Consider the following 13,844-nt stretch of genomic DNA (forward strand, 5'->3'; position numbering starts at 1 on the left):
CCCGGCCCGCGGGCATCGCCCCTCCCGGCGCCGGGCCTCGGGCCCCGGAGCCCCCGCGCGTCTGGAAAGCACAGCGCGAGCGAACCGAGCTCGTTCACGTTGATTTCGGTGGCTTGAGCACTTCTTCTGCTCCTTTTTGTTTGCTTGTTTTGTTTTGTTTTCCTTTTTTTTTTTTTTTTTGGCGTGAGCATCTGGGTCTGTCTCCATCGGCAAGATGTCCAGTAATGTCCCGGCGGATATGGTGAGTGAAGGATAAGTTGCGACACCCGCCCCCCCCCACCTTTGATTTAATTGTGGTTTCCAATCTTATTTCATCAGAAAGGGTGCAGGTTTTGCGGGGCGGGAGAGGGGGCCGACTGTTTAAAAGCCTCGGTGCTTGGAGATTTGGAGAAGTTAGAGGTTCTGTTTTCCCCTTTGTAGAAAGTACTGCTTTTAGTATGGGTTTTGCTTTTTTGGTCGTGTTTTTTAAATCATGAAAGACAATGGAGAAGTCGGGAAAATGTAGCAAGTGGAGAAGAGCTCTCTTTGCTGAAAGCCTCTGAACACTTGTATGTTAAAGCTTCAGAAAACGTCGGTGACAGTGAGCAGAGCCGAGCACAGGTGTCCCTGCCACATGCAGAGGTAGATAGGAAAACGGGAATCCTGCTCCGACGCCGGCGAGATCATTAATGCGCTCGGTACAAACTTGTAGATTCTTTAGCATCTACACTCATTTAAACAAATGCCTTTGCAAGAACAAGGCCCTATAATCTCTTCAAGAGAAAGCCCATGAGAATTTGCTGTGAGGTTTTTGAAATGTCTGGGTGATCTAGTATGGAAACAGAAAAATATTAAGATGTTTCGGAATTTTCACAAGTGTAAGCTGATCGTATATGGGTAGTTTTTGTGAATATTCCAGGACTTCTGGTACCCAGTATCGGTAGTGTGTATTATATCATTGGACTTTTAAAAGTAAGAAAACACATTATCGAACCTTGATTCTTGAGTGTTGAGAGATTGAAACAAAAAGTACTTTTTATTGACGCTTTTCTTTTTGTTTATAAAGGCTGAGGTTGTGTTGTGAGTGTGTTGACTAGCAGTAGAAACCGTGTAGGCTTCCAGTGCTGGGAGGTGGGTTCGTGTGAGTGTGAAATTACACTTTGCAGTCCTAGGGACACACACAATGCAACTAACAAGAAGATGAACGATCCCGTTTAGGGGAGAATTGGTGTTAACGTGGTTATGCTCACCCTACATCGCGTTAACGTTCGCGTGTTCTTGTATTTCAGTGAAAAAAACAAAATTGAACTTCGCTAATCTCATTTTAGAATGTCAGATGTTTCTGTAGGAGCATACCTCATTTACAGACTTTAAAAATTAAATGACTCTAAGTGGCGTGTTTTGACCTTGGTTTAAAGACATTTTGCCTATATCGGATTTCCCATTTAATGTGCTATTTAAATGCAAAGGAACCACAACGTTCGGTCTCCTGGGTGGCCACACGGCAGCCTCACACTCATTCCCGAGTCTTACAACCCGTGCGTTGTCCTTTCAGCGTCCCCTTCTCTCCTGGTCTGCACACAGGAGACTAGTCTCCTGGCCACCTAAGGGCAGAGGGCCGGGGTTCCCTCTACCCCAGCTCCTGGGTCCCCTGGCGAGGTCTCAGGAGTGAGCTGGAAAATGCTCCTTCCCGTGGGATAAGTGCTGGGCTCATCACCTCCGGCAAAGATTCGCTCTCTGTAAAGCCTCCATTTTATATCATCCTGCACACTGCAAGATATGTTCACTAGGTATTCTGTCACAGAGTAAGAATGAAATAGATTTGTGTCATCAAAACAGCGCTGCTGCTTTCTGTAGGCCCGGCAATGAAGAAAAGCTGGAGTATGCGTGGCATCGGTCACAAATTGAAGTGATTTGGAGAATACTTTCCAAGTCAGAGAGGAGGTTTGGAAGCTAGCATTCAGAGCAGGAGCCAGGCAAGCAGTGAGGTTTTATGAATAGCTGCAGTTACGGAACGTAACTATTTCTGCTTTAAACCGTATTTTAAGGCCTTAATGATTTTGTGGTGCTTTGAGATCCCTCGATTAAAGGTGATATACAAGGGCAAAGCAGTATTATGTAATAAACTTATAATGCCCCGATGATGCTCTTTCAGAGTGTGTCTAAAGTACAATTCGGATGAGTCTGTTCTGAGTATTCATGTGTCATTTTCTAGCTGTTCAACTGGTTGGAGGTCTTGAGGTTTTCCCCCTATGTTGAAAAGCCTTTTAAACCTTCATTTGCTATTACTTACATCACATTTTTGCTTAAGAAGTGCCTTCATTTGACATGCTCCTAGAATCTTCAACTTTTTGAACTATACCATGATAGATGTCGGTTAGAAGTTGTTAATTATTGTTAAACTCTTTCTGTGCTTCCTGTTGTTAAACTCTTAATATCAGTAATGACAATTAGTTTGCATTTACCTTCGTGATTTAAAGTGAGAACAATGTTACCGCTCTCAATCTTGAAAAGCCCAGCCTCCCCACCCCCACCTCTTTCTACAAACTGGCATTTCCTTTGCAGCAGGTCTCCAAGCTGATAAGGATACCTGCTCTTGTAGGTATGAATACATACATTTTTGCTAGGTGCAGTAAAATTTTCAAGTTTCTAAATGGTGACAGCTAGTATGTGCTATTTAGAAACAAATGTTCTCTTTTCTCTGTTAATGGTCCTTGTCAGTGGTGCCGAAAAATCCTATTTGGGACATGCAGTTAAAACCCCTGTCATGTTTTCATTAGAGCTAATTTGCTGTCGAGCCACAGTCACTGCCAAATCAGTTGATGTTTTCGGTAAAGTCTTATGGCAATGTTTGTGACTAACTTTAAAATCGATTTTTTAGCATCTTTTTGTTTTGTAAATTTAACTCGCATTTAAAATTTACTTTTAAACAGCCAATACATTGTATTCACCATAAGGAGTCTACTTTTTAATAATCCGAATTTAGCGAGTCAGTCTTTTTGGAGAGGGCATGGCACTCCTAGTGACTGGATTTGCTATACTCATTAAAAAATACCTTGCAGTTGGTACTTTTCCAATTAACATTAAGTAAATATGTTTTATAAGTAATATAAATGTATTTACATTAAAAATTCTCTTTTGCTGAGTGATTGAGTTCGAATTAAGAGATTTTCCACCATTCCAGTGTGATAATTTACTTGTGAAAAAAATCTGAAAATACCTGAGCAGAATATCATTATCATATATTGTATTTAAATGATTCATTTCCTTTATTTTATTTCTCTCAGCCCAAATCATAGTTCACGATGGGGCAGTGTTCACTGTTAATAATTGTAGCACAAATAATGTTAATGACTGTAGATTTTCTGAAGGGTAATGTTTACTCTTTCTGTTAGTAATCAGGCCAAAGGCTGGGGAGTTAAGGTACTAATTGTATTTTCTGGATTGGGAAAGTTATCAAGAAATAAATTGTATTTATAAAAGCGTTATATAAAACATTTGCGCCGCTATTTAGAGCTTTGGACTAAAATTGTACTTCATGATAGCTGTAAAACTGAAAACTCTACCTAAGAGAAACTGACAATTATCGTGAGAGTAATGGCAAAGCAGTTTTGGTTTTTTGAAACATTTTAGGTGATTAAACAGTTAAAATTTGTGTCTTTTAAAACCATTAGTGTAGAAATTGTAACAAATGTAACATTTTTTTTCATCTAGGGTTAGATAAGATAATGATAAGTTGAGTTTTTTTCAGTGCTTAATGTATAGTTTCATCATAATGTTTTCTCTCTCCCGTTTGTGGAAGAAATATTGGAGCCCTCTGGTGGACAGGAAATTACTAAAATGAATTTCTTTTGAAAGTGAACTTTTATCACTTTTCCAAGTTAAAATAAAATGACAGGTGTAGGGTATACTAGGAGGAAATGTCATGCTAGAGAAAGGTCCAGATGGTAGAAATTGTTAACTTTCAAAAAAGAGTAGATGGCGATCTAGTGCCTCAGGTTTCTCTTACAGCTCCTTTTAATTTTTCTTTCTCTTGCTAGAGCTCTTATTTCAAGTATAATTTGGGAGAATTTATGAAACTAAAGACTAGATAAGTACCACTTCCATATATGAGTGTGTGACTTGATGAACAGCTTAAATTACATATCTCTAACAGAAAGTCTCTCTAAATTGTTTTACTTGAATGTGTCTTATACTTGGTGTTCTGAATTAAACATTTTTATTAACGCAAATAACAAATTAATTACCTCAGTTTTGAATACTTTTTCCTTCCTAGCTCTGAATCCTCCTCAGGTCCCTCTCTCGTGAAAACAGGTCTTAGTTCATTCTAACTCAGTGATCTTTTCTTCCTGTGAATCACTTTGTCAGAATACCTGAGATTCTTTTTATACGTTGTCAAATTTATATGCACACGTGTCACATTTATTCTATCTCTTGTACTTTCTAAAACAGAATAGATGTTTAAAACTTGAATGATTTTCTTGACTCATGAAGCAGTACTCTCTCTGTTATGTATGGGAAAAGTAAATACTGTTCCCCACCACTGCTGATAACAATGGTGTTAAATATGAAGTCTGATTTCTGCTTCCGTTACTACTTTGATTATGAAAAAAATATTTTTAAGGCTTAAAGTTATTCAAATCAGTGAGTAAAGTACTGATGGCTCTATTAGGTTTCATAACATGGAACAATAAATGTATACTCTTCAGTCTCCTAAACTGAAAGTGACTGTAGAATTCATTGTAACTGGACTAAGTCATTCTGAACCAGTAAATTTTCTGGATACATGAAAGTTGTTTTTGGAAATCTCTCAATCTGACAATTTTGGATTACTATCATATTAATCGCAATATGCTATGCATAATTTAACTTATTTTGGGTGACTTAGAGCCATCATTTAAATATCGTTGTTTCAGTTAAGCGAGCATCCAGAGCATCCGTTGAGTACTTCTGTGCAACGAAGTATCATTCTGAAAACTACAGTCATCCCCGCCGCCGCCCAGTTCCTAATGTAGATGCCTCTCACTACTTGAGTAATTTACAGAGTTCCATGAGGCGTCAACTGAGATGTGAGAATAAAAATATTAGGATGTCTGTCTGTTTAATTCATGCTCCAAAAGGGGGAGAGAATTGAACTTTTATATTAATATATGATTTGGCTCTGAGGCTTTTCTCGGTCCATATCTGGATGAGTGTGGTTTGCTGAGGGAAGACGTGAGAATTCTATAATGTAGAGGCCAACAGCAGTGCCATGAATTTCTCCAAGTTTTGCAGTTTTTCTGTTATAGTCTGTTAACATAGTTACTTTTAAAAATGCACTTTAAAAGAATCTGTAGTACTTTGTATTGAGATGGGGAGTGGCGGTTCACTGTCAAAGTATTTAAAAGAGCTGTAGAACTCAAAGCTGAGTTACACATTTTTATTTTACAGAGGACGAATATTCTAGATACTTACATTTTCCATGATGACAAGAAGCTATCAATAGTATACTACCTAACAGATATTTTTGAGACAACAAATTCTAGGTTGTGTCTTCAAGGCAAAATTGACATTTTAACCGATAAGTGAGAAAGTACCTACTTTTCAGAAGACACTAATGTTATGGAGAGAACATTTTGGAAACATGATTAGATATTTTCAGTCTGTTGAACAACTTCTTGCTGAAATATGTTAACAGTAATAGTATTTTTAGTGGTTACAATATTAAAACAATATTTTAAATAGTTAAAATATTAAAACGATATTTTAATCTTTTAATTTCTGTTTTTGTATATGTTTTATAATATACATCAAATATGTGTTTTATAAGCGAATATACATATATTGGAGGTATATGCTCAAATATTTTTATAGTTGGGATGTTCAGTCAAAAAAATTTAGAAGCCATTCTTCAAGACAACTTAAGATTTCTGAACATTGTAAGTTCTTGTGTTTGATAATTATAGGTTTCCTGTCTCCTGCCTTGTTGAGCAATTGTATTTTTCTGTGGTCAGTATGCCTCCCGGTTCCTGTCTAAGTATTTACAGTTGCTTGTTCTCATTTGCTCTGGGTGTGGAAACCAGATTTTCAAAGTTTATTAAAATAAAAGTGAGCAAATGGTGTCTGAATAGGGACTTCAGGAGTTTCCCTATGGTTAAGTGCATGATGTTTATTTCACAGACTTGATCATGTCTGTTTTGTTGCTTAGAGTTCTTTTTACTTGAGGGGCTTATTTTCTGGCTCTTAGTTGTGTTTTGCAGGGTTGTGGATTCTTGATAGTGAAGAACTAGGTAGATGATTAAAAAAAACACAGTTGCACGTCCAGCTTGATTTTGAGCTCACAGGGGAGAGAAGCTGATGTTTGTCGTGTACTTGCTGTTTATCTGGCACATGCTTGGCATTTTACGTGATAACATTTCATTTAAGCCTCAAAGTGACCCTGGATATAGCTGGTTTATAGATAAACTACTACTGCCCACCTGGTGACGGCCACCAGGAACGCATCTCTAGCAAACAGGGTAGGTTGACCGACGTGCTGCAGCAGGGAACCCTGAGGGTCTCGGGAAGAGGAGGGGTGGAGAAGTGCGTGGGAACGTGTGCATGGTATGGAGTGAATGACCCTAACGAGAGGCCGTGGGAAGTGGAGCCTAGCTCTGGAGAGGACGCTCCCACACACAGGAGGTGGAGGGAGGTGCGTGAGTGGCTGTCTCAGCCGCCTGCGTTTAGGAGGCAAGAGAGATGAAGGGGCTCAGGATGGAGCCTTGGTCATTTTGGACCTGTAGCATGGCCCTGGGAGAGATTGTGTTACCTGTTGGTCTTCTCTTGGGCTTGTCTGTGTCTTACAGAGATATCACAGTGTAATTATCATTTTTACTTTCTCACAGCCTAGGTTCAGAGATGGTAAGGAGCTTGTCTGAGGTCAGGTAGCTAGTAAAAAATAGAGCTAGGATGGGGATCTGGGCCCGATGGCGGTAGTGATAAACATACTGAGCCCTCACCGCCCCCCCGCTCCCCCCCCACCCCCCGTCACACCTGAGCGAGCTTGCCGAATCCCTGAGGTTCCCCTCCCTAAGCAGAACCCTCTGTCCTTCCCAGGACCCTGCCCCAGGCAGTCACTGTGGATTGCTCTGAGCTCTGTGGCAGGCATGACACCTGTTGAAGTATCTGTGAAATACAGTGTGACCTCTGGGTTGGAGTGAATTTAATGAAGGTGATTGACCTATTAATTGCTAAAATAAAAGAGAGTTTTCATTAAAGTCATTGGAACTTTGAGTCCTCTTGTATATATCCTAAGTACGCAACAGAATTTTTTCCTATAACTTACGGCTTTGAATGCAGACACTGTTATTGCTTTGTATGTGTGACATGTAGATTGACTTGTAATAGGTTTGGTGCTTTCAGCTTTTTGTCTGACTATAACTGCTGATGTAGGATGCAGATTCCCTATTGATTAAATCTAGTAGCATTTCTTATGGTTTAAATAAAATACATATGTGGGCAATTTTCTGTGGCTAGATTTTGAGAAGAAAATGTTCTTTCTGCTGAATAAAATTGTCCAAGTTAGGCATTTTATCTTCTGTTTGTGAAATTAAATTCAGATGGCAATTCATTGTGTCTAGACAAAATGTTCTCTTATGATATATGTTTAATTTTCTTTATTTTCATATGTAATTAGTGTTTTGCCTTAGAAATGTTTCTGCTTTTTTCATTTAGTCATATGTCATAAACAGCTACCCATACAAATAAGTATAGAACCATGTTATAATTTTGAACTGATTCTGATGTACTTAAATTGTTTAGCTGATTCCATATTCGTGGGCATTTAAAAGCTGTGATAGACAATGAAATAATGCATATTTTAAAACATCTCTGTGCCTTGTATGATTATTCTCATAGGGTAAAATTCTTAGGAATATATGTTTGCTGTGTGTTGGATATGTTAAAAATTTGGAGGCCTGGGTGGACATATTTACTAATTTTAAAATATCGTTGAATTTGTGGCTAAACCTCACTTTTCATTATGTATATCCTCTAAATTGCTAGATTATATTTTATTTACAATGTTTGCATTTTTGTTCATGAACAAGACTGACTAGTAATTTTGATTTCTTGTAAAGTCTGACATTTAGGCATCATGGTTATGTATCAAAGTCATAAAATAAGCTGGGAACTGTTTTTTAATCTCTGGAAGAGTTTGTGAAGATCGATTTTATTTCATCCATAAATGTTTGGAAGAATTCTCTGGTGAAGTCATCTGGACTATTGTTCTGGGGATTATTGAATCTATTTCTTCAATACATATAGGACTATTTACATTTTCTATTACTTGTCAGTTTTGAAAAGTTTAGATTTTCAAGGGATTTGTTCATTTTATCTAAATTTTCCAATTTGGCTTAAAGTATTTTTATAAAATCCTTTTTGATGTTTGCAGTATCTGTAATATCTGATTTTTGGTAATTTGTGCTTCCTCTTTATCTCCATTAGTTTTCAAAGGGCCAACTTTCAGATTAAAAATGATTTTTTCTATTAGGTTCTGCTTTTGCCTTTCTTTGTATTTTTTGTAAAAATTAATTTGCTGTAATTTTTCGAGTTTCTTGAGATGAATACTCAAATCATTAATGATCAGTCTCCATTTTTTAATGTATACATTTAAGTCTGAAATTTCCCTGTAGATGCAACTTAAGCAGGATTTCACAGGTCAGATATATCGTATTTTTATTTATCACTCATTTCAAAATATTTAAAAAATTTTATTGTTTCTTCTTTGATCTATGGGTATTTAGAAATACGTTGTATAATATCTAAGCATTTGGGGATTTTCTAGCTGTAGCTTTTGTTGATGGTATCCAGTTTACATGCCACTGGGGTCTGGCATCATTCTTTCCATGGCTGCCCTTGTGCGTAATTGTGTTCATAGCCACCATATCATTACCGACTTTTTTGCCTTTTCAATCACTCAGTTGAACGAAGCGTGTTAAAATCTCCAGCTGTGTGAGGATTAGTTCCCTCAACTGTTGCCTTATATATTTTGAGGTGAAGTTAGTGACTACAGATAAATTTATGATTGTTGTACAGTGTCCCTTGATCACCTCATTTTCTCTTTGCTTGATTTGATCTCGTGTTATTTTGTGCAGTAACATGCTTTACAGGCTTGTTGCCAGGAGCAGTAGGCTCTCCCATACAGCCAGCTTTGTCCAAGTGCACTCTGTGATGTTAATGCAACCACGGATCACCGAAGGGTGCATTTGTCAGAAGGTATCGGTGGTTAAGTGGCGCATGCCTGTGTTGTGTGCTTCTGCATGGCTTTTATTGTAACTACGTGGAGTTTGTGGAGAGTCTTGAGTCTGTGGTTTGCTGTCTTTTATAACTTTGGGAATTTTTTTAGCTGGTGTTCTTTAAATACTGTTTCTATCTAGTTCTTTCCTTTTGGGACTACAGTTATGTATATGTTTAGTAATTTCACAGTTTCAGTTTTTTTCCCCCCTAGTATATCAGGTTGGATATTTTTTACTGATCTGTCTTCAAGTTCACTTATCATGTCTTTTTTGTCCAATATCCAATTATACCCAATAATTGAGTTCTTAATTTTGGTTTTTGTGTTTCAGTCCTAAAATTTACACAGGTTCAAGTTCTCACAATGTTTTCATGTATTTTCTTGACTATTAATCATCGTTGTGATGTACCTTTCTGATGACTAATACCTAGATCACCTGTGAGCCTATTTCTTTTATCTGGTTTTTGATCATTTGATCTTTTTTCTTAGAATGCCTGGTAATGTTTTATTAGCATTGTGATGAAAAATTAGAGGACCAGAATGTTTTCTTTGTCCACGTAGGAATTAATATTCTCTGACAGGCAGTTAAAAAAACATCAATCACTTTGATTCATCATTGATTGATTTGACGTGAGGCTAAATTCAGGGCAATTAAGAAATTCATATAGCCTTTCCTAGTGCATGGCTCTTCTGAAATTTCTCTTGAAAGTTTGGAGTATTTACCCAGATGTGTCTTCCTCGGCAAGCCCTGAATTCCAAGTTCTGCGAAGCCGGTGAAAGCTCCGCTTAGTTTTTTAGCCTCTTTGCAGCATCTTCTTTCTGGCTTTTCTGCATTTCGGTCCATGTTGCTCCGGATTCAGCACACTCTGGGAGGTCAGAGTCAAGCAGCACGTCATGCTCGTTCTTTGAGGTTCCTTTTTATCTGGGTTCTTCACCTCCTGGCTGCCTTGGTATTCCAGAATTCCAGCTTTTGTCTTCCCAGCCCGGTGAGACTGGCACAAGGGCTGGGATGCGGCTCTGCTGGCCTCTGTGCCCTGTGCTGGTGGTTGGCGGGTGCCTCAAGGGGGAATGTGGGGACCTTCTCAGTGTGGCCCTCTTCTCTACGGCTCTCGGTCGCTCGCTCTGTGCCTTCAGGTCGCTGGGTTTTTTTTTCCCTTTGTTAGCTTGTTTTGTATTTTATGTCACTTTTATAGTTGTTTTCAGTGGTAAATTTGGTCTGATATTGCTGCTTTCTCATAGCTTAACTGTCCTTTCTTTTTGAACAGCTCAAATTAATTCAACACTTAACTGTTTTACTTACCATGGCACCATCAGCCAAGCAGTCGTTAAGCCAGACATCTAGGAGTCCTCAGTTCCTCCCTTGCCCTCGTCCCCCAAATCCAGTTCATCTGCAGGATATCTGGGACGCGCCAGCTTCTCAGTTCCTCTGCTGCCAGCCTGTGGCGAGCACCACCTCTGTCTCTGGACTAACTCTCCCACTTCCCTTCACGTCCTGTAATACATTTCCTCAAAATAGCTCGAGTGATCGTCGGAGATATAAATCGGATTATCTTTCCCTCTGAAAAACGGGAAACTTCATCAGGCTTCCACTGAAGGATAAATTCCCTGACCGCAGCCCCGCCGAGCCCCGCGTCGTCTGGCTGCTGCCAGTCCCTGTGGTCTCACCTCGCTGGCCCACTGTGCTCCCCTGTACCGGCTCCTCTCAGCTCTCACAGGCCGCAGGCTCCTGGCACAGCTGGGTGAGCCTTGGCACACGTCAGCGCTTTTGCCTGGGACACTTACCACTGTACTGCTGTGTGTTCTGGGCATGGGTCATGCCTTCTTAGCTTTCCTGTCCTCAGAAACACTTTTCCCGACCGCCTCTGAAGTTGAAGCCCCTCATTCCCTGGGTTTCTGTCTCAGGACCCTGTTGGCTTCTTCCATACTTGTCACACTTTGTAATGCATGCGTTCGTCTTTCCCAGTAGGCCGTAGGTTCTGAGAAGAGGTCCGTGTCTTTCATTTGCCACCAGAGCCAGTACCCAGTATGGCGCCGTTTGTATAGTAGGTTCTTCATAAATATTTGTGGATTAAAGGAGTGAATGACTGTGATGGGCACTGTCAGTTTTAGCTTCTTGACTTTGCTTAACACTTAGTAATAGCCAAAATGTCAGAAAAGAAATTAGAAATCTAATGGAAGTTGAGAAAGGGTTTGAGACTGTGAGAGGTGGGTTTGTGCTGTGGCTATCGAGATAGCGAATGATTCTTTCAAGCTATGAAATTCTCTCGTTACTTTGTGACTATAAATAGACATAATTAGTCATATCTATTCAAATATATTGTATATAAATAGATACTTGAAAACTTTGTGAGCCTTTTATACTTAAAGGACTGTTTAGTTATACAGATTTTTAATTATAGCACTCAAAATAATAGAATTTGCATGTTAGGTATCATTTTATATCCATACTTATTAGTCTAAATGTAATAATTCTGCTCTTTTTATTTTTCTACCTCATTCAGTCAAATCAAGAAGCATGTGTTGAACACATGCTATGTGCCAGGCACTTTTTAGGCTCTGGCGTACAGTAGTGAATGAAACAGACAAAATTTCTCCCCCAGTGTAGCGAAACAAAATACATAAGGAAAACATGCACTGTGTTAGATGTCAGAAAGTACTACAGAGAAAAATAAAGCAGGCAAGACTTGGGCAGTGGTAAGAGAGGCCACCTGTGCCGCTCAGCGTTTAAACAGTGACCAGGGCAGAGCTCGCTAAGATGTTGACATTTGCACAGAGGTCCGAAGGAGTCAGGGAGCAGGCCATCAGATGACGGGACTCATGAGGCAGAGAGACTATGGCCTCCCTTGGTTTCTTTGTTCCTTTTCAATCTCTCTTACTGTTTCTTCTGCCAGTCCTTCCCTTACATTTTTGTGTTCCTCGTGGTTTTTGTTTTCTGCCCTTCTCTGTGACCTCTGTGATCATTAGCTTTCTCAGTCATTTGTGCAGCAGACATTTAGTGGGTGCCAGTGTGCCAGACAGATCCTGTCAGAGCTCCGAGCCGGGGTTCGCTCATGTCTCTCAAATCAGTCTCCTCGTCCTTGTCTTCACTGCGTTCCTCCCGGTATCGTTCCCCTTTATTTCTCCACCCCGCCGCTTCCCTCTCCCTCTTCCCCCAGGTTTGTGTTTGGAAAGCGCAGACCTCGTTATTTGACTCTTCTTGATAAAGGCTGGCTGTCACTTGTAGGCCAGGCCGTTCAGGGAGTGGCATTAAGGCTCAGCAGTTCTGCTGCGATCCAGCCTCATCTCCTGCTGTCACCCCTCGTGTGTCCCCCGTGTTGGAGTTGAAGTGAACCCTCTGCTCTCCCGCGTGTCCTTCCGTTAACGCCCCACTTCTCCCTTTCACCCTGTGTACCCCACCCTCCCCCTGTAGAAGGCATCTCGCCTCCCCCGTCTCGCTCCCGAGACTTGTTTTCAGTTGTAATGGCAATCGCTTGGTAATTAATGCCTTAGAACTTGGTCAGGCCCGTAGTCACATGCTGAGAGCTCTGGACTAGAAGCGGCAGTTGAGGCAGAGCTGTCTCTTAAGGGGGATGAAGGGACAGTGGGGTGGCAGGACGGCTTTTTCCTCAGCGGTCACCGCAGGGTACGGCATCAGGTCCAGAGGGACAGAGCTCACGGTCTCAGCGTCTCTGGTCCTGACAGCCCAGAGTCCTGGTAGTGGGCGTCTCCACGTGACCAGGTGAGCACGGCCACGACCTCCGAGGAACTGGGAAGAGGGCAGGAATCCTGGCCCGCGGTCTGGAGGGTAGAGCTGGGCCCCTTAACCAGTTACTCTGTCAAAGTCGTTTGTTCCCGCTCCTCCAGCGCTCGCAAACGGTTTCATCTGTCCCCTGGTTTCATCTGTCCCCTCCGCTAGACGGCTGTGTGCACGTTGAGGCCCGATCTTCCCTTTCCAGGCCCCTGCCCCCCATGACACCCACATAGAAGTCGAGTTGGCACCGCAGCTTAGTCCGGTGGAACTTTTTGCAGGAACTGAAATTCTTTTATCTGTGCTGCTCAGTGTGGCTGCTGAGTACTTACTTACAAAGTGGCTCATGCGCCTGAGGAACTGAATTTTTAATTTTAATTAATTTAAATGTAAATAGCCGCATGTGGCCGGCTGCTGTGTTGTGCATTGCAGTTCCAGACGGTCCAGGATCGCAAAGCTTTTGGTTTTACTTGATTTTTTTTTGTTCTCTCAGTGTCGGCATCCATTCTTTGCTACTATCAGATATATTGTCATCAGCCTTTCTTTTAACTTTTTTAGCGATTAGTCTACGTGATGTAGAAAGACATAATCCAGTTTATAGAATTCTTTTCTTAAAAGAAAGCAAATAGTCTAAGAACCTGGGAGTCATCTTTGACGTCTGTTTAACCCCAGTAAGAATGGGAAATTAGCCCTCAGGAAAGAATGGAGGGCTAAAAATATAAATTAGTGTGGGCATTCAGTTGAAGAAAAAATAATACCAATATGAGATTACATGAATTCACCAAGAGAGGGGCCCAGCCTAAAAATACAGTGCCCCTATTTAGAGATCAAAGATTTTAAAAGTGAGAAAAGGAACAGAGTTATAGGAAAATTAAAAAGGAAAAA

At 40.5% G+C, this 13,844-nt stretch overlaps 1 protein-coding gene across 1 annotated transcript in view; it reads left to right on the plus strand.

Moving 5' to 3' along the window:
• The first annotated feature begins 6 nt into the window (after positions 1-6).
• Positions 7-13,844, plus strand: part of UBL3 (ubiquitin like 3) — a 54,434-nt gene continuing 40,596 nt past the window's right edge. Inside the window, exon 1 of the mRNA XM_006904801.3 lies at positions 7-241. Within this exon, the coding sequence (XP_006904863.1) occupies positions 215-241 (27 nt within the window). The 5' untranslated portion in view covers positions 7-214. The remainder of the gene's footprint in view (positions 242-13,844) is intronic.

This window comes from Pteropus alecto, unplaced genomic scaffold, assembly GCF_000325575.1.
Source record: "Pteropus alecto unplaced genomic scaffold, ASM32557v1 scaffold80, whole genome shotgun sequence".
Taxonomy (NCBI): domain Eukaryota; kingdom Metazoa; phylum Chordata; class Mammalia; order Chiroptera; family Pteropodidae; genus Pteropus; species Pteropus alecto.